The following is a 22,747-nucleotide window of genomic DNA, read 5'->3' on the forward strand; positions in this document are numbered from 1 at the left end:
GATGGCTAAGGATGTTTCTTAAGTGTCTTTCATCCATTTTAGATTCCTCTATTGAGAATTGTCTATTTAGTACTGTACCCCACTTTTTAATTGGATTGTTTGGTGTTTTGGAAACTAGCTTCTTGAGTTCTTTGTATAATTTGGAGATCAGCCCTTTGTCAGATGCCAGGTTGGTGAATATCTTTACCTAGTCTGTGGGTTGCTGGTTTTTCTTGCTGACTGTGACCTTTGCCTTACAGAAGCTTCTCAGTTTCAGGAGGTCCCATTTATTAATTGTGGATCTCAATGACTGTGCTACTGCTGCTATGTTCAGGAATCAGTCTCCTGTGCCAATTTTTTTGAGGCTGCCACCTACCTTCTCTTCTAGGAGGTTTAGTGTGGTGAATTTATGTTGAGTTCTTTGATCCATTTGGACTAAAGACTTGTGCATGGCGATAGATATGGATCTATCTATAATTTTCTTGGGCCTTGTTTCCCTTAGAACTTCCCTGGCAGTTTGGTTTACTTTGTAAAAGAATGGTGACTGAATCAGGAGTTCCTTTGAGCTGGTTTTGTTTACAAGGGAATGATTTACCCCTAGAGTTGTGTGGTTAACCTTAGCATGAATAACATTTTGGTATTTTTCAATTGGACTCTCCCAAACTTCTTGAAAATGAGCAGGCTACCTGTTTACAAACATATTTTTCAGAGATTTAAAAGTTCATATAAATTTCAAATTTTTGAAGTTATTTTTCCTTTAACATTGTATAAGTAAATTAACATCATATAAATAAGTAGCAAAAAATTAAGTCTCAAGACTATAAACTTTCTTCAGTGATGAGTTTCAGTTCTCAGCTACTTATTTTTACCAAATATTATATGTAGCTGATTGGTTCATGGCCTCTCAATTATCATTTTCCTCTGTTGCCCTGTCAAAATATTTCATTCATACAGTAACAATATAGGATGCTTTGATGTTGAGAATCAGCACAGGTGAAAAATAGCCCCAAAACTGAAGTTGTTAGTATAAAAATTTAGCACTCTTTATTCTGTTTATGCCTTGGGGACCTCACGTTGCCAGAGTAAATCTCCAAAAGTCCCAGGATAAGCAAATTTGATGAATATTTTTTCACAAACAAAATATCAGTAACAACCCCTGCAATATACAGTTGACTAGAATCTCAAGATCTGAGAAGTAGCTTTTTTTTAGGAATTATTTCACTATGTCACTATGATAACAGCATAACTTTAGTAAAGTGCTGTTCAAGCATTAAGTTGATAATTTAAACATGAAATTTCAAAACTGGAAACACAAGTACAATATATAGAGCTAAACATGTCCACCACAGAATTTCCCATTTAACAAAAACAGGTGAATCCATTTGCGGTTTTAATACACCTTGAACTTGTAAACAAATTAAAAATGTAGCTGTGGTTTTCACACAGACCCTACAGGACACTTGCCTCTTCTTGTATTGGCAGATGAGGCAGTGCCTCTGTATGTTACTGCAGGCTACTCAGTCATGCCCCATTCCATGCTGATGACAGGTAGGGCTTAAGAATTCTGGGGTTTTTTTTGCATATCTAGGTTTAGTTTCAAAAGACATGTCAATATTTTATTTCAAAATATCCCAGAGGTTGATAAAATCTGATCTTTTCACTAAAATGAATAAATTATTTATTTCCTTAAAATGCAGGTATTCTAAAATATTCCATAATTTGCCTTTATTTCAGTTCTACATTATATAAAACTATACCAATCAAGACATTTCTAATAGCCTGTTCTCAGTGGTAATAAAGTTGTAAGGATTCAGGCATTATGCTGGCCTGCCCCTGTCACCTGGCAGAATGCACTCAGGCAGTACCCTGTTCAGCCCATGTGCAAAGGACTCTTTAAAAGAAAGACCTCTGCCCACTTACCCTCTTTTCCTGCTCTCCTGTCTTTCTGCTCTGTTCCCTCCCTCTCTCCCTGCTGTTCCCTGGGGCACACAGAACTTTTCCTGTCTCCCTTTTCTCTTCTGTCCTCTCTCTGTCTCTGTTTCTCTTAACTTCTTTTCTCTTTCCTTTCCCCTTCCCTCCCCTTTCTAATAAAACTTCTCATTTAAGCTCTGTCTGCCAGGTATGTTTGTCCCTCTGCCTCTGTCAACCTTGCTAGCCATGGAATCTGCCAAGGTTCCTTGTGCTTTATGGTAACAAAAGTCAGTTATTATAATTTTGCCTAAAGATTAATCAACTTGTTGATGGTAATATTGTAAATTATATGAATCATTTTTTCCTCATAATTGCAGATTTATGTGAACATAATTTGCTTCCATCTTCTCTTGAGAATCATGCAAAACCAGAGCTTTGTTGATGAGTTCATACTTCTGGGGCTTTCTCAGAACACAAAAGTTGAGAAAATACTGTTTGTTGTGTTTTTGCTAGTCTACCTTGCAACTATTGGTGGCAACATGATAATTGTGGCAGCCATCATCTACAGCCCTGCTCTGTTGGGCTCCCCTATGTACTTCTTCTTGGTATTTCTATCACTACTGGATGCCTGTACTTCTACGGTTGTAACACCCAAGATGATTGTAGGCTTCTTCTATGAAAGGAAAACCATCTCCTTTGAAGGCTGCATGACACAACTTTTTGCCATACACTTCTTTACTGCAGTAGAGGTGATTGTCCTGTCAGTTATGGCTTATGACCGTTATGTGGCCATTTGCAAGCCCTTGCACTATTCTTCTATCATGAGCAGGAGGCTCTGTGTTCTTTTGGTAGGGGTAGCATGGATCGGGGGATTCTTACATTCTATCATACAAATTGTCTTCACTTTGCAGTTACCATTTTGTGGACCCAATGTCATTGATCATTACATGTGTGACTTGTTCCCATTACTGAAGCTTGCCTGCACTGACACACACATTTTTGTTATTTTGGTATTTGCAAATAGTGGTTCTATCTGTATCATTATCTTCTCCTTATTGCTTGTCTCCTATGGTGTCATCCTGTTTTCTCTGAGAACCCACAGTTCTGAAGGGCGACGGAAAGCTCTCTCCACCTGTGGATCCCATATTACAGTTGTTGTTCTGTTCTTTGTCCCATGCATATTAATATATGCCCGCCCATCATCCCCATTCTCTTTTGAAAAAAACACACTTATATTTGCCAATGTCCTGACACCACTGTTCAATCCTATGGTTTACACATTCAGGAATAAAGAGATGAAGAATTCCATCAGCAAAATGTGGAAGAGATTGGTAGTAGTTTCTGACAAATATTAAAGAATACTTTTATAGTGCTGGAGAGAAAAATGTGTCAGCAGGAGGATTTGGTGTGTGGTCAAGAAGACCTGAGCTCAGTCTTACCTCCCAGGATAGAAGTCAGTCATGGGAGCTCATCTTTAACCCAACAGTGTTGAAGTGCAGATAAGGAAATCCAATGGGGTTAGTAGACAGCAATTTTACCCTAAAAGCAGTCTACATTTTGACAAAGAAATAAGGTTGAGGGTAGCAAATGGACATACACAATGCCCCTTTTTCTCTACATTCATGCACAGGCACAAACAACATCCCCAAATCATGTGTACACAAACCCAATAACTTCCATATACAAGGAGACAAAAATAGTCACACTTCGGGCAGTTAATGTAAAGAATAAAATAGGCAGTATTTACTCACACAAGCATCTCATGATTTACTCATAAAGACATTGCACCATTTGTCAGAAAGTTCATCAATACTGAGGGCAAGAAATCTTATTCTAAGCTCACATGCTCACTGTGAATTGGCTACCTAGTATTGTTCCATGAATATTAGAACCAGTTCAAGTACTTTTTCTTGTATATCTAAAAATGTTTGAAGAAATTTAACAATTACAATATTTGTCATTACCACTTTCCTGAAAATAGGAAAGAAACACATAAAACTATTCCAAGAGAAAATGGGTTTCTGAGTGACATTGACATTGTGGAGCAAATTCAGGGCCTTAAATTGAGGTCCTTTGGTATCATTTGACTCCATTTTAAGGTAAGACTCTTCATGTCTCATAGAAAACTTGAGTAAAATTTTCTTATATCACTGTCCCATGCCAATAAATTCAACAACCTGATTTCATTTAGAAATACCTTTAAAGTACCCTGTCTTCTAGGTCAAACAAAGACAGGTATTGAACATCACTTACTAGCAGGACCAAGACTATGAGGATATGTGAGATTGTATTGATTTTCCAATAGAAAGTGTTTAAAGAATTAAGATATTAATAAAAAAGTCTCAATAAAATGTGTTGATGAGAGCAAATGTGTAACAAAAGTATGCATGTGTTAGGGTGATTTGCCCATCGATTCTCTGTCTGTCATGTGTCTGACTCAAAGCAGATGTGAATATTAATGTCCTTACTCTACACATAGAAATTCTTATTGTTGAATCATTTATTCATCCTTATTTATTAATTTAGAAAACACAGACCTTTTATTGCTTGTTCAATTGCTTCATGAAGTTATGAATTCAATTTTGAACTGATTATATGAAATAAAATATTCTAACCACAATCTAATGTACAAAATAGATTTTTCATCATATTCTATCTTCAAACATTATTTATAACTTTTTAAGTTATCTCTTATATATAAATGTGGATTCTTGTAATGATATACCAGGAGAAAAGAAATTACAGGTTTTAGACAAAAATAGCACTGAAACCCATCTGCCTGTTTTTGATTCCAACTAGTTTGAAGATTAGAATTTGCTAAGATTCTTCTAATATATGTTGCTTTAGCTTTTATTGTTTTACTGAAAATAGAATTTTTTCATACAATATATTCTGATCAGGATTCCCCTCATCTAACTTCTCCCACATCCTCTGTGCCTCGCCACTCAACCAAAACCCACACTGATTTTTCTTTCTCTCACTAGAAAACAAACAGACATTTCAAAAATAATAAAATAAGAGAAAACAATAATATAAAATACAACAGAATGGAACAAAACAATCATAAAAAAGAGCCAAAGAAAAAGCACAAGAAACCCATAAGACACAGACATGTGTATTTGCATACACAGAAATCATATAAAGACGCAAAACCAGATAACATATAAACAAGAGACCAGTAATATTTTTTAAAACAATAAAAGCTCTGACAAAACATTATGAGATGAAAGCTCTCCAAAAACACCTTTGAGTTCATTTGTGTTGGATATACACTGCTGGGCAAGGGGCCTAAACACAAATACGTTTTGTATACCAGTGAGACTCCAATGGAGAAAAGTAAATTTTATTTGTGAGCAGTTAGCCATTGGGAATAGCATCTAGCTAAAGTTAACCTGTCTATGGTCCAGTAAATTACCCCATATCTGTGCTCATGCAAGGAACTGCTCTTAAATCCTTATGGATATAGTAGAAAAGCCAGTTGCTGATAAGAATCCAGAAGATTGGAGAGAGAATATGAAACATCTATGGGTTGACAATACTGTCATAATACATTCTATACATGTATAAAATTCTAAAATTAAGTAAATAATAAAACAGATATTCTCAGGGGAAATAAATATTATTCCTATTAATATATGACTCTAGTATATTTATACATAAAATATTTTTTGATAGTGTTTCACAAAAATCTGAAAACAGCCATATTTTCTGTTCAATCTTGGCCAAGATTCTCTGCTTGTTCCATCTCTTCCTTCCCACATCTTAGGGCCAGCAGGACAGCAGTGAGAATGGACAGTGTTACCTCTTTTTTGGGTGCTGTGTTCATCATGGTTGCTAAATAAACATAAATGAAGGTTCCAAAATTCTCCCTTACTGTATCTGAAATTTGGAGATGTTTTCCTGACACATCATGAATCTATGAGACTAATTTTTAGTCCCTTAGGATTTGTAAGATGTCTTTCCCCATGAGACTGCAAGACACAGTTGTATGCAATTTATTACTTACTTGCATCTATGTTGTAGGGAGCAAAGGCAGCGCTGAATGAGTGAAATCATGAAAGAATGTGTATTTTTGACATGGGTTTGACACTGCAGAGGATTGCAAGGCCTAAATCCATCTAATATTGGCAAAGACAGTCCCATACAGGTCAGGTTTAGAAGGGCAAAGGTATCCTACGTACAAGTGCAAATGTATATCTATGAATTGTCAATGTGTATGAAAACTAGCAACTACAGATTCATCCTCCTTGATGCTTGAGACTGCTCACCTATAGAGACTTGTAGCTAAACCCTCTTTCTGTGCTGCATATAACAAACACTCTAAATATCCAAGTTGTGGTGGTGGTAAGTGCAGTTTCTTCAGACGATACATCCTACCTGGCCCTACTTTTTCTGTGTGTTTCTGTGTCTGTCCTTTCCTCATTCTTTTACTGACCTTAGTGACAAGTGGCATGAAATAAGGCATATGTGAATGTAATATTATTATGCATTTACTTATGATTTTTCTGTTTTGCAATAATTTCATATAATAATTTTATGTATAATTATTTTGAGAAATAATACACTATTTTTTATTGGATAGAATACAATTTTTCTGTGCAGAATTGGTACAAAATGCTTTTGTCCAAAAAAAAAAAATCAACTAATCTATAAGGATAATATACATAGTTTTCTGAGATGCTATCAAAAGATATTTTATGTATAAACATACTAGAGTTACATATTAATAGAAATGATGTATACCTCCTCTGAGAATATGTTTTGCTTTTTACATATTTTTATAATTTTATACACGTACATACTGTATTATGATTGTGTTGTCAACTCATAACTGTAGAATGGAACAAAGTGATGGGTATTTTCCCTCTCCAATTAAGTCCAAAGAGAAATTTCAAAGATTTTGTTCAAGCCCTAAGCATACTATTCTGTTCCTTACATTAAAAAGATGGTACATAGAAACTTTCTGACATCATGGGAAGAGAAAAAGTCCTAAAATCCAAAAAGACTGGAATCTTAACTTTTTGATTCAAGCCTGGTGTTTTGGTTAATGTCTATAATCCCAGCAAATGGAAGCTAGATGGGAGAATTGCTTTATAGCAAGCCTAGCCTGAGTTACAATGAATTTTTTATGCACACAAACCTCAAAATAATTAATAAATTAATATATATGCATATATATTTAAAAACACAAATATATAAAATGAGTATAGGTAGCTTCAAGTTACAAATTAAATGCAAATTTTAGACTTAACAAAACTCATTGACTTACAGAGTAAATACTGTGACTGGTGATTGAATTGATGATTTGACCTAATATTATATATTAGGTTAGAAATATATTCCTAAAGGGATTGAAAGAGTCTTTCCTATGACATCCTACTTTATGTTTATTTGTCTTTTATTAGCCAAGAAAAGTGATTACATACAGACTGAAGAGGTTTATCATCCCTTTCCCAAGTTTTGTACTTAAATGGGGGCTCTTTGATGTTCTGCAGCCTGTGTATGGCCTTTTGGATATACATCTATATGCATGTTGAATCATGGACTAAAGACTCTAAATTTTTAAAACTCTTATTTATTTTCAGTGCTAGCTCTTTGGTATATTATGACCAACATTCAGTGATGGCTGTGTCGATGTCTATTATTAGAAAAACTATCCATTTGTTTTAAGGTTCAAGTTTTTTTTCATTTATTTGACTTGTTTTGGGTTTCTTTTGGTTTTCTATAGTGCCTCATTATGTAGTCCATAATGGCCTTCCACTGTCTCAAATGCTGGGATTACAAGCCTATGACACTATAACCACATAGGCAACCATGTAATCATAAACAATGATAATATTTATATTTGTGATGCTGCTTTGTGGTAGAATTCTTTTCTACTATGCTTTCCATTCAAAATTGGAAAAATATGAAAGTAATAATTATATCTTAAATGATTATTTGGGTTATATATTTGATTATATATGACACCATTTGATTATATATCACACTACCACAAATTATCATGTGATAAAGTTTTTATTTTTTTCTTTTAGGAATTTGTTTTAGTTTTTCCTTGATGCAAAATATTCAAATAATATTACTAAAACTAAAATTTAAAGCTAATGCGAACTAAAATAAAACATGTATAAAAACTGTGTAAAAAAATTCTGGCTTCTAAGTTGTCACTCTGGAACCTATTATGAATCTTTGCATTGTCAGATAATCATTATAATCAGTTTATTGATAGATAAAAATAAATTGCTATGAATTCTTTGGGACTGAAGTAGAATCTATAAATAAATTTCAGAAGAACTGACATCTTCAATATACTTAATCTTCATATTCATGACCACTAGATATTTTCTCATTAAGTATTTGATTTATTTCATTGTTTATAGTTTTTGCACATAGATCTTATAGATATTAATTGTATATATGAATAAAATTTCATTTTAAGTACTTATGTAAAAGTATTATTTTACAATTTAAGTTTATTTTTAAATTGTTGTTAACTGGTACTCTGCACATTAAATTTCTTATCAATAAATACTTGCTTTAATTTTTTTTTTTTGGTTTTTCAAGACAGGGTTTCTCTTTGACTTTGGAGGCTGACCTGGAACTAGCTCTTGTAGACCTGGCTTGTCTCAGACTCACAGAGATCCACCTGCCTCTGCCTCCCCAGTGCTGGGATTAAAGGTGTGCAGCACCACCGCCCAGTGCTTTTAAATGTTTTTTAAAGTAAAAATAAAGAAAAATGTAAGCAAACACTCGAGATCATGACTGTTCTTTTTTTAAAATCAAATAATGTTTAGCTCTTGGAGAATTTCATGTTATATTCATGAACTGTATTTAACCATGTTACTCACCCCAGAATCTCCCAAACTACTTATCTTTACTTCCACTTAAAACAAAACCCCAAATTTGAGGTTGATTTTGTGTTGCCGAAACATGGATGGTGGGGATGTTTGCCTTCAATATGACAGAGATAGCATCTGGACAAAAACTGCTCTTACCTGGACTGCTTGACATGTTGTCAAACGGTAGAAGAAGGTAACAAAGGGAAGTGACTGCTAAACTTGTCAAGAGATAGGATAGTTTCTCTCTTTTTTTTTTGAAAGTACATTTTTTTTTAATTTGAATTAAAACCAAGATTGGCTTACATGTCAATCCAAGTTCCTTCTCCCTCCCCTCCTCCCCTACCACCCTCCCCAACAAAAACCCTACCTATCAGGTATACTTTCTGCTCCACAGGGAGTGTGAGGCCTTCCATGGGGGTGGGTCATAAGAGTCTATCATATCCCCTGGGACAAGGCCTAGGCCCACCCCCATGTGTGTTGGCTCAGGGAGTATCCCTCCATGTGGAATGGGCTCCCAAAGTTCACACCTATGTCCTGTAAATTTCTGACATCTCCTCACTGAAACCCATGTTCCTGGGGTCTGGATCAGTCCCATGCTGGTATCACAGGTATCAGTCTGGGGACCAAGAGCTCCCTGTAGTTCAGGTCAGCTGTTTCTGAGATACCATCTTATTCCTGTCAGAATGGCTAAAATCAAAAACACCAATGACAGTTTATGCTGGAGAGGATGTGGAGAAAGAGGAACACTCCTCCACTGCTGGTGGGAGTGCCACTTTGGAAATCAATATGGCAACTCCTCAGGAAAATGGGAATCAGTCTACCACAAGATCCAGAAATTCCACTCTTAGGCATATACCCAAAAGAAGCACACTCATACAGCGAGGATATCTGTTCAACGATTTTCATAGCACTATGTGTAGTAGCCAGAACCTGGAAGCAACCTAGATACCCCTCAACTGAAGAATGGATAGAGAAAATGTGGTACATTTACACAATGGAGTACTACTCAGCAGAAAAAAACAATGGAATCTTGAAATTTGCAGGAAAATGGATGGAACTAGAATAAACCATTCTGAGCAAAGTAACCCAATCACAAAAAAGACAAACATGATATGTACTCACTCATATGTGGATTTTAGACAGAGTAAAGGATTAGCAGCCTACAATCCACACTGCCAGAGAAGCTAGTAAACACAGTCCAGTGAGACTGAGATAGAAGGAGAAAATCCTTTCTACACATGAGTATGGGATTTGTCCTTGAAAGTAGTTGACCTACAAGCATCATGAGCTTAAAGAAAACTGATTTATTGTCTCTCATCAGCTGTCAAATACCAACATCTCCTCAGCATTACTACCTCTCTACTGAGATTTTTGTCTGTCTTGATCTTTTTTACAGGGTGTGACAACTGATGTGATTTAATATGTGATTTTGTTCTTTTGTGTCTGGATAACAGTTTCCTTATTTTCATCCATAACTCTGGCTCTTACAATTTTCCTACACACTCTTTGTCAGTGGTCCCTGAACCTTGTGGAAGTGGGTGTGATCTAGACATCCCATTAGCACTCAGCACTTCTCCTTTCCCCATTTTCTTATTCTTTGTGAATTGACCATTTGTAGATCCATATGTTAATTGTCATACACTAATGTCAAGCTTTTCTGATGAGAGTTCAAAAATGCACTAATCTAGCATAGTAATCATTAATTTGGAGTCATTTTAATTTTATATTCATTTAACAGAAGAATGGTAGGATTTCCCATATGTCTTATGACCTATCTAACCACTGGATATTTCCCTTGTTAAGTGTGAGGTATGGGCTCCCTGTGGTGGAGATGGTATCAGACACAATCACAAAGTCATTGGTTACTTGTGTACCTTTTGTGCCACTATTGCATCTGTGGACATGTTTTTCAGGTCAATAATTAGGTTTCAGATGCCAAAGTTTGGTGAGACTGATGCTTAACTTTATTTTCTGATAGCTTACCTCACAACTAATAAACTATAGAAGCTAACATATACAGATGAGCCATATACAGTTGATAGAAATCTATGCATTTAATGAAACAGTAAAAAAAAAGTATATCAGGAACAGAACTAATAATATAGTTTTATGTGGTATTTTTTCCAACCTTTTTATTTGAATTAGAAACAGGATTGTTTTACATGACAATCCCAGTTCCCTTCTCCCACCTGTCTTCCCCTACCCTCCCAACTAAAACCTTTTCTGTCACATATCTTTTCTGCTCCCCCTGGAAGGTGAGGCCTTCCATAGGGTGTGGATTCATACTGCTTCTATCCTGGAAAAAGTTCCTATAGATTTTCTTGCAGGAAGATCTTACAGAGGCATTTTCTCCATCAAGGATCCTTCTTCTCCCATGACACTAGATTGTGTTAAGTTGAATTGAACTAGCCAGAATATGATTCATTACATACATAAATATATATACATATATATATATATATGCTTTTATTACTGAATAATCTTTGCATATTTTCTTACATGTGGAATAACAGACACCTTTGAGAGAAAACACAATTATATTCTGCAGAGAGACAATGTGTTCTATCAGTTATAAAATAATCTTCTCTTTCTGAAAATTAGGACATATATATGAAATTATTATCAAATAAGACCTTATTTAAATTGAAGAGAGCATAACATAAGTTTGGATGGACATGGAAGTACTCTAAATTTTGGAAAATGTGGAAAATTCCACAAAATTGTTTCTTGTAATCTCATGGGGTCAGAAAATTTGCAATTCCTGAGAGAATTAAGAATTTGACACACAGACTCATGATATCTAAGAGGAACCTCTTTAAATTCCAGATGCATTGAGGTGGAGTAGGTTGGATCCACTTGAATCCACTGTTGTATTTTGTTCAGAAACAATGATAAACGCAGCACCCAAGAAGGAGATGTAACATTTGTCATTCTCACTGTCAGAGTTTTCTTTCCTGTTTTCCCTTAATGGTGGAAGGAAGAACTGGAAACAAGGAGTCTTTTGGTCAAGACCGAAGGAAAGGAAGACTATCTTCAGATTTTTTACAGAAGTCGTACTCAATGAGAAAAAGTAAGCATATCACGTGCCTTTATGAAAGATTTTGAATCTGTGATAAAATGACTTAACGTTTGGGTATCATGTGCAGCCTGCTGTGTTTAGAAAACCATGCTATGCTCCTCTCATCTCAAAATTGTTTGTTTTTTGCAAGAGTTCTGTAGACCCTGATGTTCAGATTACTTATAATAGTAGGATTATCATGACAAAACTTGTTGCTTTATTAATTTAATGAAATGTAGTGTGAGGAGACCAGAGAATATCATTTCATAATAAATACATTTTTAAGTACCCATGGAGTTTAAATAAATTTTGGTAGAGTGCACACTATACTTCAATCTGTCTATCCAAGAAAACTCTTTCCAGTAATTTTTAAGTATTCATTTTTACCAAGTTTAATGGGACTAAATGTATTTTCAAGTTTTTATCTTCATATTAAAATCAAATAATTTAGAAATGTAGTACAATTTTATCTTGCTATTATCTTTCTGACAATACTTTGATTATCTAAACATATGCTCTTTCACACACTAACAACACGCCATTCTGAAACTTGCATTGAAAGGTGGGATATATTGATGTTGTGTAAAGAATCTTGAAATAAGAATATGATATATTGAAACATTACTGTATCTTAAATAGCTAAGGTAATTGACTATAAAATGTTCCAGTCCCATAAATCACATTAATTCATGTTGCACAGAACGAATATAAATTAAAGTTTGATTCTGCTCACAAAGTGAAGTCTTCAGATTTAATTTATCTGCTTCAGTTTCTAAAAGTATTAGAGTTCTTCACTGAACTCTTACGAAAACAAAGTGGGTGAAGCTCTGACTTCCTTAGAGCTAGAACTCTGTCTCATTATTCTGCTTTGATATATTTATGTAATCTATGATGACTTTAGAAAAAATACATACCATGAAAAGGTTTTGTAATCAATGATTAAAGTCTATGAAAACATGATTTTGTTGTATAAATAAAGCCTGTGAGAGGTGCACATTGTCAGAGAAGGTCAGGCCATACTAAGATGTGCTTTCTCTCTGTCCATCTGCCATAAAACCAAACTTAAGCGATTTAATGTTCCTTTCATTTTCTCAAATATAAAATTTGTAAAAAGCTTCACATTTGATATCATATAATTAGGGTTTTGTTTATATTACCATGTAATAGCAATTTGTAATAGTCTTATTTCCCTACCTTAAGTCTTATGGACATTTTACATTGTTTTTTAGACAATACGTTATATCATATTATAAAATATCTCATATTTATTTTTAGAATAAAATTCTGAGGCTGGAGTCCTGTTTCCAAACTAAAACCATTGTTATGTTCTACAATTATTTTCAACTTGCATTTTATAACATTGCATGAATTAAGCAATGTCAAAATAAGTGAAGTGCTTTTTAAAATTTATTTTTCCATTTTTTAATAGTTCAAATTAGGAAGAAGCTTGCTTCACATGTCAATCCCTTCTCCCTCTCCCTCCCTCCCCCCAACCCTCCCCTCCAACTCCCCACCTGCCCTCACCCTTCCACCCTCCACTCCCCAGGCAGGGTAGGGCTCTTGATGGTGGATCCCCAAAATCCACCACATCATCCTGGGTGGCCTAGGCCTTTCCCCGTATGTCCAAGCCAAGTGTGCATCCCTTAATGTGGGATGGGCTCTCAAAGTCCCTGCTTACACCAGGGAAAAATACTAATCCATTACCAGGGGCCCTCTAGAGTGCAGAGGCCTCCTAATTGACATCTACATTTTTCTAGTGACTGATTCAACATTTACTGTCAGTATTGGCAGGCAGTCAGGCAGGCAGTCACTTGAACAAAATGTTAATGTAAATCTTTACATGTCTTTTTAATAAACAGTTTTTAATATGTTGATAGAAATCTATGCATTTGGCTGAATTAATCATATAAGTTATGATCCCAGCACTATGAGGCAGAGGTAGGAAGATCATAAATTCGTAGTCATCCTAGGATTCATGGTGAGTTTGTAACCATCCTAGCCTACACAGTTCTTTGTGCTACAACTGAAATAAAGTCTATATCCGTATTGAGCTGTGTTCAGTTGGTTTATGGCATGTTACTATCACACATCAAGTTGTCTGTTTAATCATGTTTACAGTGTACTTTTTATTCATTTGAGAATTTCATACACATGTGTACAAGATATTTTTATCATATTTTACCTAGTCCATCTGAAAATAGAACCTCAATATTTTTAATTTCAAAGTTATGTTTTATTTAGTCCACTTTTGGATTAATAAAAATAACACAGAACAGAGGGCTCAGGTTGTATGTCAAATGGATATCCTTGATACTGCCTCACTGCTCTACTGTGCAATCATTTGCCAAGATAAAGAAGGGAAAAGGAAAATATTTGTCTCATTTAAATAACAAATTTTATTTATATTTGGATAAATTTCAAATATTATCTTTAACTTTTAAATTTATTTTTCAAAATAAAATATAATTACATAAATCTCCCCCTTTCTGTTCTCTCTCAATGGCTTTCCAAGTCTCTTCTCTAAAGCCTCCAGGGTCTTCTTCCTCCCAACATTTCAGACTGATAGATAGTCTCTTAAAATTTTTATTCTTACATAATATATAAATTCAAAAAAAAATATAAAAGAACAACTCAGATTTGATGAGTCTGTTTATTGTTGTATTGTGTAATTGGTATAAGGGATGCCCACTTGTTATTGGATATCAAACTGGGACCTTATTTCTGGGAAAGGCTAATTCTCTCTCTTTCAGCAGTTATTGTTTGCCTGTAGTTCTTTGTCTAGAGGTAGGGCCCTTGGGATTTCTGTCTTCCACATTAGCATGTCTATTGGTGTTCTGCTGATTATTTAGGTCTTGTTTAGACAGCCATACCGCTGAGAGATATCATAGGTGAAGCTCCTGTGTCATTTCTGGGTGACACTCTCACAGTAGACTCCCTTGTCCTCTTGCTCCTACAATTGTTCTGTAGATCAGAAGTTTCCCTGAGCCTTAGGTGCTGGATTCAAGTTGTAGATGTATGTGTTGTGGTTTGCCACAACAAGATCAGTTGATCTTGGTAAACTGGCCAGTTTTGGTTTCCCATAAGAATTTTAATTTGACACAAAGAAAATATATTTTATGATGAATGAGAGTCTCATTTATTTGAGTATAAAGAAAAGTTTTATAATGCAACTATGAACTGAACTGCTCCAGTAAAGAGATGGTAATACGTTTTCACCTAAGAGCCATGACTTCACCAGCACTGGGTAGTTGTCTAGGTTTCCAGTACTAGGTATGATTTCTCTCCTTTTGAGTATTCCTTAAGTCTAATTAGAGAACCATTATTTACTGACAAAAGATGAATGTCACATTGCAACCTGAAGGATATTTTGCAATGCTGGTCCTTATTGTTGTTCATAGGCCTCACAAACTGTTTATAATTTTTGATTGCTGCCCCTGTACAGGTTGCAATGTATAAACTGGCACAGATAAATCTATTTCTCAGGGAGGAGACTTTCAGGTCAGATAAAGCTTATATCTCACTATCATCCTTTTTATATTGAAGAATACATTTAATATTAAGGCTAAGCCTTACACATAGAATACTTTTGTTCAAATGATGTAAATACAACCATAAACCAAACTAACAGTATTGTCATTTCAGGTATCTTTATTATAAAGAAAAGGAGGCATCATTGTGCATTGAAACACTCATTTTTTTAACCTTATGAAATAAGATAATTTACCTTAAGAATTAGTATGAAGAAAAACATTTAGCAACTGTACTTATGCAAAATCAAACTCAAGTGTAAAATTATCCTCTGTAAAAAGTATTCCCAGGGGATACTTATTCTTTTTTATTTTGGTTTGGTTTTTCATTTGTTGAAATATATATATATATAATATATATATATATATATATATATATATATATTCTAATTATGTTTTCCTCCCCCAAATTCCTATCTACCTCCCCCATTATCCAGATCCACATTCTTTCTGTCTTTCTTTAGAAAACAGGAGGCAGGAAATCTAAGGAATAATACAAAAATAAAGTAAGTTATAACAGGAATGACAACAAAAAGAATTGAAAGAGGACTAAACAATCAGAAAAAAAGAACCAAAAAAGAAGAATGAATAAACACATATTGATTCAGAGACACACACTTGTACACATACAGGAATCCCAAAAACACAAAAGTGGAGGTCATAATATATATACTAAGGACTTGTAAGGTAGAAAAAAATGCTGCAAGATGAAGAACTTCTCAAAATTCCATTTAGTTCATTTTGTGTTGGCCATGTACTTCTGGGTGTTGGGATTACCATTAAAAGTTGTTTACATAACTAGTAAGACTCTATTGGAGAAAACTAAGTTTTTAAGTGGTAATCAATTAGAAATAGCTTCTGGGTTAGTGACGGAGTCAGTGTCTTATCTACTCTCCACTCAAGGACCCTATCTAGTACAGGGCTATGAGGAGTTCATATGTGTGTCAGTTGTATTGTTTCCAGAAGGCCTTGCTACATTGGTGTTTACCATTTCTACAGGTACTTATAGTTGTCTTGCTTCCTATGATTCAGGCTTCCCTGAGCACTGAACAGATGAATTTGGTGGAGATATCACATTTTGGGCTGAGTGTTCATAGTTCTCTCATTCTACACATTGTCTGGCTGCATGTCTTTGCAATTTGTTCCCATCTGTTGAAGGAGGAAGAGTCTTGATGATGGCTGAGAAAGGCCTCCATCTGAGTATAGAAGAGTATCACTGGAGTCACTTTGTGGCTATGTTCCTTTAATAGAACAATATTATTTGGTTTCCTCCTAGGTCCTTGGCCTACATAGTTTTAGAAACTTGGCTACCCAAGCAGTATTTTGTATGGGTTCTGTCTCATGGAGTTGGTCATAAATCTAATTAAAGGGTGGTTGATTATTTCCACAAGCTTTGTGTGACTATTGTAGATCTCCTCATATATTTCTAAGTCTATCCTTATTTTCTCAAGATTTTTCAAGAAGGGTCCTTGGATATCCCTTCCAAGGAAATCTATTTGCACCAAATAAACTGAAGCATTTTAGGAGTATAAAATATCCCGACCTGTGCCATAGAAAATAAGAATCTAGATGTTATCTGTCAGAAATGGGGTTGGTGAAGAACTTTTTCCATTCTGTACACTGCTGTTTTGTCTTATTTGCTTTGTCCTTTGTCTTACAGAAGCTTCCCAGTTTCAGGAAGTCTCATTTAATATTTTTTGATCTGAGTATCTGTGCTACTGGTGTTATATTTAGGATATGGTCTCCTGAGCAAATGTGCTCAAGGATATTTCCTACTTTCTCTCACATCAGTTTCAGTGTAACTGGATTTATGTTAAGGTCTTTGATTCACTTGGACTTGAGTTTTATGCATGGCAATAGATAGATATCTATTTGCCTTCGTCTACATGTTGACATCCAATTATGCCAGCACTATTTGTTGAAGATACTTTCTTTTGTCCATTGCACAATTTTGACTTCTTTGTTGAAAATCAGGTGTTCATAGATGTATGGATTAATGCCAGTTTCTTTGATTCTATTCCATTGATCCACTTGTCTGTTTTTATGCCAAAACCAAGTTGTTTTTATTACTATAGATCTATAGTAGAGCTTGAAGTCAGGATAGTGATACCTCTGGAGTTTCTTTTATTGTATAGGATAGTTTTGGTTATCCTCTGTTTTTGTGAATAATCCAATTAAAAATGTGGTATGGATCTAAACAGAGAATTCTCAACAGAAGAACTTCAAATGGCAGAAAGACATTTCAGGAAATTCTCAACATCCTTAGTCATCAGGAAAATATAAATCAAAATCATTCTGAATACCATCTTACACCTGTCAAAATGGCTGAACTAAAAAAAAGAAAAACACTGATAAAAGCTTATGCTAGAAAGGATGTGGAGTAAGGGGAACACTCCCCCACTGCTGGTGAGAGTGCAAATTTGTACACTTTGGAAATCACTCTGGGGGTTTCTCAGAAAAGTGGGAATCAACCTAACTCAAGTCACAACAATATCACTCTTGGATATATATGCAAAGGATGCACATTAATACCACAAAGATATTTGTTCAGCTCTGTTCACTGTAACAATATTCATAATAGCCAGAAACTAGAAGCAACATAGATGCCCCTCACCCAAAGAATGGCTAAAGAACATGTGGTACATTTTCACAATGAAGTATTACTCAACATTAACAAAAATGAAATCTTGAAATTTTCAGGCAAATGGATGGAACTAGAAAAAAATCCTGCGTGAGATAACCCAGAACAAGAAAGTAAAAAACAAAAAGGTATGTACTCACTCATAGTTGATATTAAATATAACTAAAAGGATAACCAGGCTATAATCCATTAACCCTGAGAAGTTAGTACCCTGGAGGACCCTAAGAGAGATGTGTATGGATGCCCCTGGGAAGGTGAAATAGGTAAGATATCCTGAGAAACTTTGGAGCACTTTGGGGGAGAGGGAGGGAAGGAGAAGGGGAGGGAGAGGAGAACATGAAGGAGCTTGATGGTTGAGTTGGGAGAGAGACAGAGAGGGAGAGTGAGGAAAGAGAAATGTTGATGCAAGGAGCCATTATGGGATTAGGGAGAAATCTGGTGTCAATGAAACTCCCACAAATCCACAAGGATGACCCCAGCTAAGACTCCTCGCAAGAGTGGAGAGTGTGTCTGAACTGGCCTACCTACCCGTATAATTAGGTTGATGACCACCCTAAATGTCATCTTAGAACCTTTATCCAGTGACTAATGCATACATCCATAGCTAAGCACTAGGCTGAGCTCCTAGAGTCCAGAGGAGGGATTATATAAGCAATGGTGGCAAGATTATGATGGGGAAGCCAACAAAGACAGCTGACCAAGCTAGTGGGAGCTCACTGGCACTGGACTGATAGCTGGGGAACCTGAATAGGACTGACCTAGGCTCTCTGAATGTGGGTGACAATTGTGTAGCTTAGACAGTCAGCAGAGACATTGGCAGTGGGACCAGGATTTATCTCTAGTAGATTAACTGACTTTTTGAATGCCATTCCCTATGGAGGGATGTCTTGCTCAGTCTTGAGACAGAGAGAAGTGGATTGGTCCTGCTTCAACTTGATATGCCAGAGTTTGCTAAATACCCATCAGTGGCCTTGCCTTTACTTGAGGAGTTGATGGGGGTGGTTGGGTGGGGAGAAGGTGGGAGTGAGCAGGAAGAGGGGAGGGAGCCGCAACTGCAGTTGGTATGTGAAGTGAAAAAACAACTTTTAAATAACTAAAAATTATAAACAAAGAAAATGAAGCTCAAATATATATATATATATATATATATATATATAATATATATATATACACTGAATTTTACTTTGAGATATCATGCCTGGGTACCATGCTCTTTGGGTCTTCTTAGTTACCAGTTCTTCATCCATATTGCTTTATGGCTGAATGACAATGAATAATTGTATAGAGATTTTCTTAGTCTATTAAAAATAATATTTGTCTGATCCTATGACCTTACAGGATTAAATTGCAGTCATGAAAATTATCACATTTTTCTTCTCAATACAGTTGCATTATTTTTACACACTGATTTAAAATAACAAATATGACCTTATATATTGTATATATGCATGTGTTTATTTGGAATTATTTACACATAAATATCATATTTATTAAGAAATTTCAGTTGTGAAGACAGGAAAAGCAACAGATGCTCTTTGAAGCATGCAAAGAGGGAAAATAAATACATGAGATAGAATATCACCTTAGTGTCTATTAAAGAAGTTTCTATGTGTGAGTCCAATTAGTTTTCAAGAAAAGGAATTACAATTAGAATTTTGAGATCATGTGACTATGACTAACGTATTCACAATTTCAATATGACTTTCTTCATAATCCTTAAAAATGCACATATATACTCCTTATGAGCATATTCTATAAAATATCATACAAATTTCCAGCTATGTGTATTGTCACCTTATCAACAATATTTAGCAAGTTAACATTATATAATTAAGTAGCAAATAATTAAGTCTCAAGAGTCTAATTCAAATTCAAGGAATTGTTTCTATTCTGCAGATATGTGTTGTTACAAATTTTCATATGTGAGCTTTTGGTCCATAAACCTCTGAATGTTTACTGTTGCTCCTGTCAAGACTATCTCATTCTCATGTGACGAACATAACAAGATGCTTTCCGTTGTTGCAGAGGAGAATATAAAACATATCCACAATAACATATGTATTCACCAGCAACTATAACTAAGAGGAAAAACAACCTCACTGTTCAACAAGTTGATTCCTTGGAGACGTCAAGGGTCTTGGAGCACGTGTTACATAAAATTCCAGGTTAATCATTCCTTGGTTGGTCTTGTAATTTAGATTATAACATTGTACAAATAAATTTGTAACAATATCTCTGGCAATTCTGTTGACCAGGATCTTGACATGGTGGCATTTACTTTTTTTGCTTCATGTTTCTTTTGTTGTTGATTTCCCTTTTTTTGGTATTTATGTGATGATGACAGCCTACTTTTCATCTTGCTTTGGTCACACTTCAAAGTGAAGCAGAAGTGAAATTTCAACTCTTTGAATTTACTCATCTTTTGTAGTGCTTCCTACAGATGTCTTTTGTAGATACTTCCTATAGAATTTTCTTTTGTGAAGAATAACTCACTTGAGGTTACAATGCTTCCTAGTATAAAGCAAGTTTAATAAATAGCCATGGTTTCTGTGTGTATCCAAAAGAACACTTTGCCTCTTCCTCTGTTGGTTTATAAGACAGTGCTTTGACAAGTCACTGTAGGCTCCTCAGCTCATTCCATGAAAATTATAGACAAGATTTATAAATTATTGTCTTTTGCTCATGTCTAGTTTATAGTTTCAATATTGTTTTAATACATCTTTTGAAGAAAACTCAACAGATTTACAAAACTGACAATTCAAATATGAGCTGTTTATTACCAGACATACAAGTAAATGTCTTTGTCTATGATATTTGAATTGTGACTACTTCAAGTCTTCAATAATTCATCTTTTCTTCAGTTCTTCAGGTTACACAATTATTGCCTTCAATGTTTTTCTAATATTTTATTTTTAACTGAAATAGATTCAGGGAAGGTAAATTTCATTAAGTTGTACCATCTTGTTGATGGTGATATTATAAACTTTTATGCATCATTTTCCTTATAATTGATGATTTTATATTAACGCAGTTTACTTTCACTGTCTTCTTATGAATCATGCAAAACCAGAGCTTTGTCACTGAGTTCATACTCCTGGGTCTTTCACAGTCCCAAAATGTGGAAAAAATACTACTTGTTGTATTTTTGTTAATCTATCTTGCAACTATTGGGGGCAACATAATAATTGTCATTACCATCATCTACAATCCTGCACTGCTAGGTTCTCCCATGTACTTTTTCTTGGCATTTCTATCTTTCCTGGATGCATGTACTTCTTCTACTGTCACACCCAAGATAATTATAGACTGCTTGTATGAAAGGAAGACCATCTCTTTTGAATGTTGCATGACACAACTGTTTACAGTTCACTTCTTCACAGGAGCAGAAGTGATTGTCCTAGCAGCCATGGCCTATGACCGCTATGTGGCTATTTGCAAGCCTCTTCACTATTCTTCCATTATGACACAGAAGCTCTGTGGTGTTTTGGTGGTGGTATCCTGGGCAGGAGGATTTTTGCATTCTATCATACAAATTACATTCACATTGCAGCTGCCTTTATGTGGGCCCAATATTATTGATCATTACATGTGTGACCTGTTCCCATTACTGAAGCTTGCCTGTACTGACACACACATTTTTGTCCTTTTGGTGTTTGCCAACAGTGGGGCTATTTGCATTATAATCTTCTCACTATTGCTAGTCTCTTATGGTGTTGTATTGTTTTCTCTGAGAGCCCACAGTTCTGAAGGTCGACGCAAAGCTCTTTCCACCTGTGTATCCCATATTACAGTTGTGCTTTTGTTCTTTGTCCCATGCATATTAATATATGCAAGACCTACATCTGCATTGTCCTTTGAGAAAAATATGCTTATATTTGTCAATGTCCTGACACCGTTACTCAATCCTATGGTTTATACTTTTAGAAATAAGGAAATGATGAATGCCATCAGAAAAATGTGGAAGAGATTCAGAGTGGTGTCTGATAAATTTTAAAATATGCCACATTCATTGGGTAAGGGCACTTACTTTGCAAACCTAAAGATTTGAGATTTACTTTCCAGAAATTTTCATGCAATTACTGACACAGAAGCACAATTTTAATTCAGTACTGGTTCATAGGAGTTTTGTGAATCCAGAGTTTCACTTCATTGTGAATTCATTTGATTGACAGTGAGTTTAAGATTCAATGGAGACTTGTTTCAAGAAAATAAAGTAGAATGCAATAAATGGTCATAGCCAGTGCTTTGGCTCTGTATCAATGTTAACAGATACATATACTATTGACCCTTCACATATTCTCATATATGTTATAACACACACATACCCTATACATGTTAACATAAACAAACAAAACATGAACAAAAACTCAATGAAAATAATAAATAAATAAATCTTTTATTGGGCAAATACTACATTCTAGACTTTATAAGTTGATGGCATCTTTAGAAACAGAGGACATTAATTGTGGGAGTGAGAATTTCTGCTTCTGAGTTCACACCTTTACTCTTAAAAGATTAGTCAGCTTTGTTTTATGAAAAAGCCAGTTCAATTTTATCTTATTTATTTAATTAAATGTTTAACAACAGTTAACTATTTGAATGCTTGTTATTCCAACTATTTCATCAAAAATGCTTGGCAAAATAAATGTGCATTTGAAATGGGGAGAAGAAAACTACTGAAATTATTGCGAGAGAAAATAAGTCTCTAAGCAACATTGTAAGACTCCTGAATTTAGACATACAGAGAGATGTTAAAAAAAACCTGACCTCTAGGTGTCTCTGTACCATCTGA

The 22,747-nt window shown here is 34.9% G+C and overlaps 2 protein-coding genes across 2 annotated transcripts; both read left to right on the top strand.

Annotated features, from left to right (window-relative positions):
* Positions 1-2,279: 2,279 nt before the first annotated feature.
* On the top strand, positions 2,280-3,245 carry LOC100771789 (olfactory receptor 4C15-like). The gene has a single exon (XM_027421091.1). The coding sequence runs from the start codon at positions 2,310-2,312 to the stop codon at positions 3,243-3,245; it is 936 nt and encodes a 311-aa protein (XP_027276892.1). The 5' UTR covers positions 2,280-2,309.
* Positions 3,246-20,983: 17,738 nt separating this feature from the next.
* On the top strand, positions 20,984-21,949 carry LOC100761665 (olfactory receptor 4C15-like). Its single transcript, XM_027421092.1, has one exon. The coding sequence runs from the start codon at positions 21,014-21,016 to the stop codon at positions 21,947-21,949; it is 936 nt and encodes a 311-aa protein (XP_027276893.1). The 5' UTR covers positions 20,984-21,013.
* The last annotated feature ends 798 nt before the right edge of the window (positions 21,950-22,747 follow it).

The sequence above is a fragment of the Cricetulus griseus genome, chromosome 6 (genome assembly GCF_003668045.3).
Source record: "Cricetulus griseus strain 17A/GY chromosome 6, alternate assembly CriGri-PICRH-1.0, whole genome shotgun sequence".
Lineage (NCBI taxonomy): Eukaryota > Metazoa > Chordata > Mammalia > Rodentia > Cricetidae > Cricetulus > Cricetulus griseus.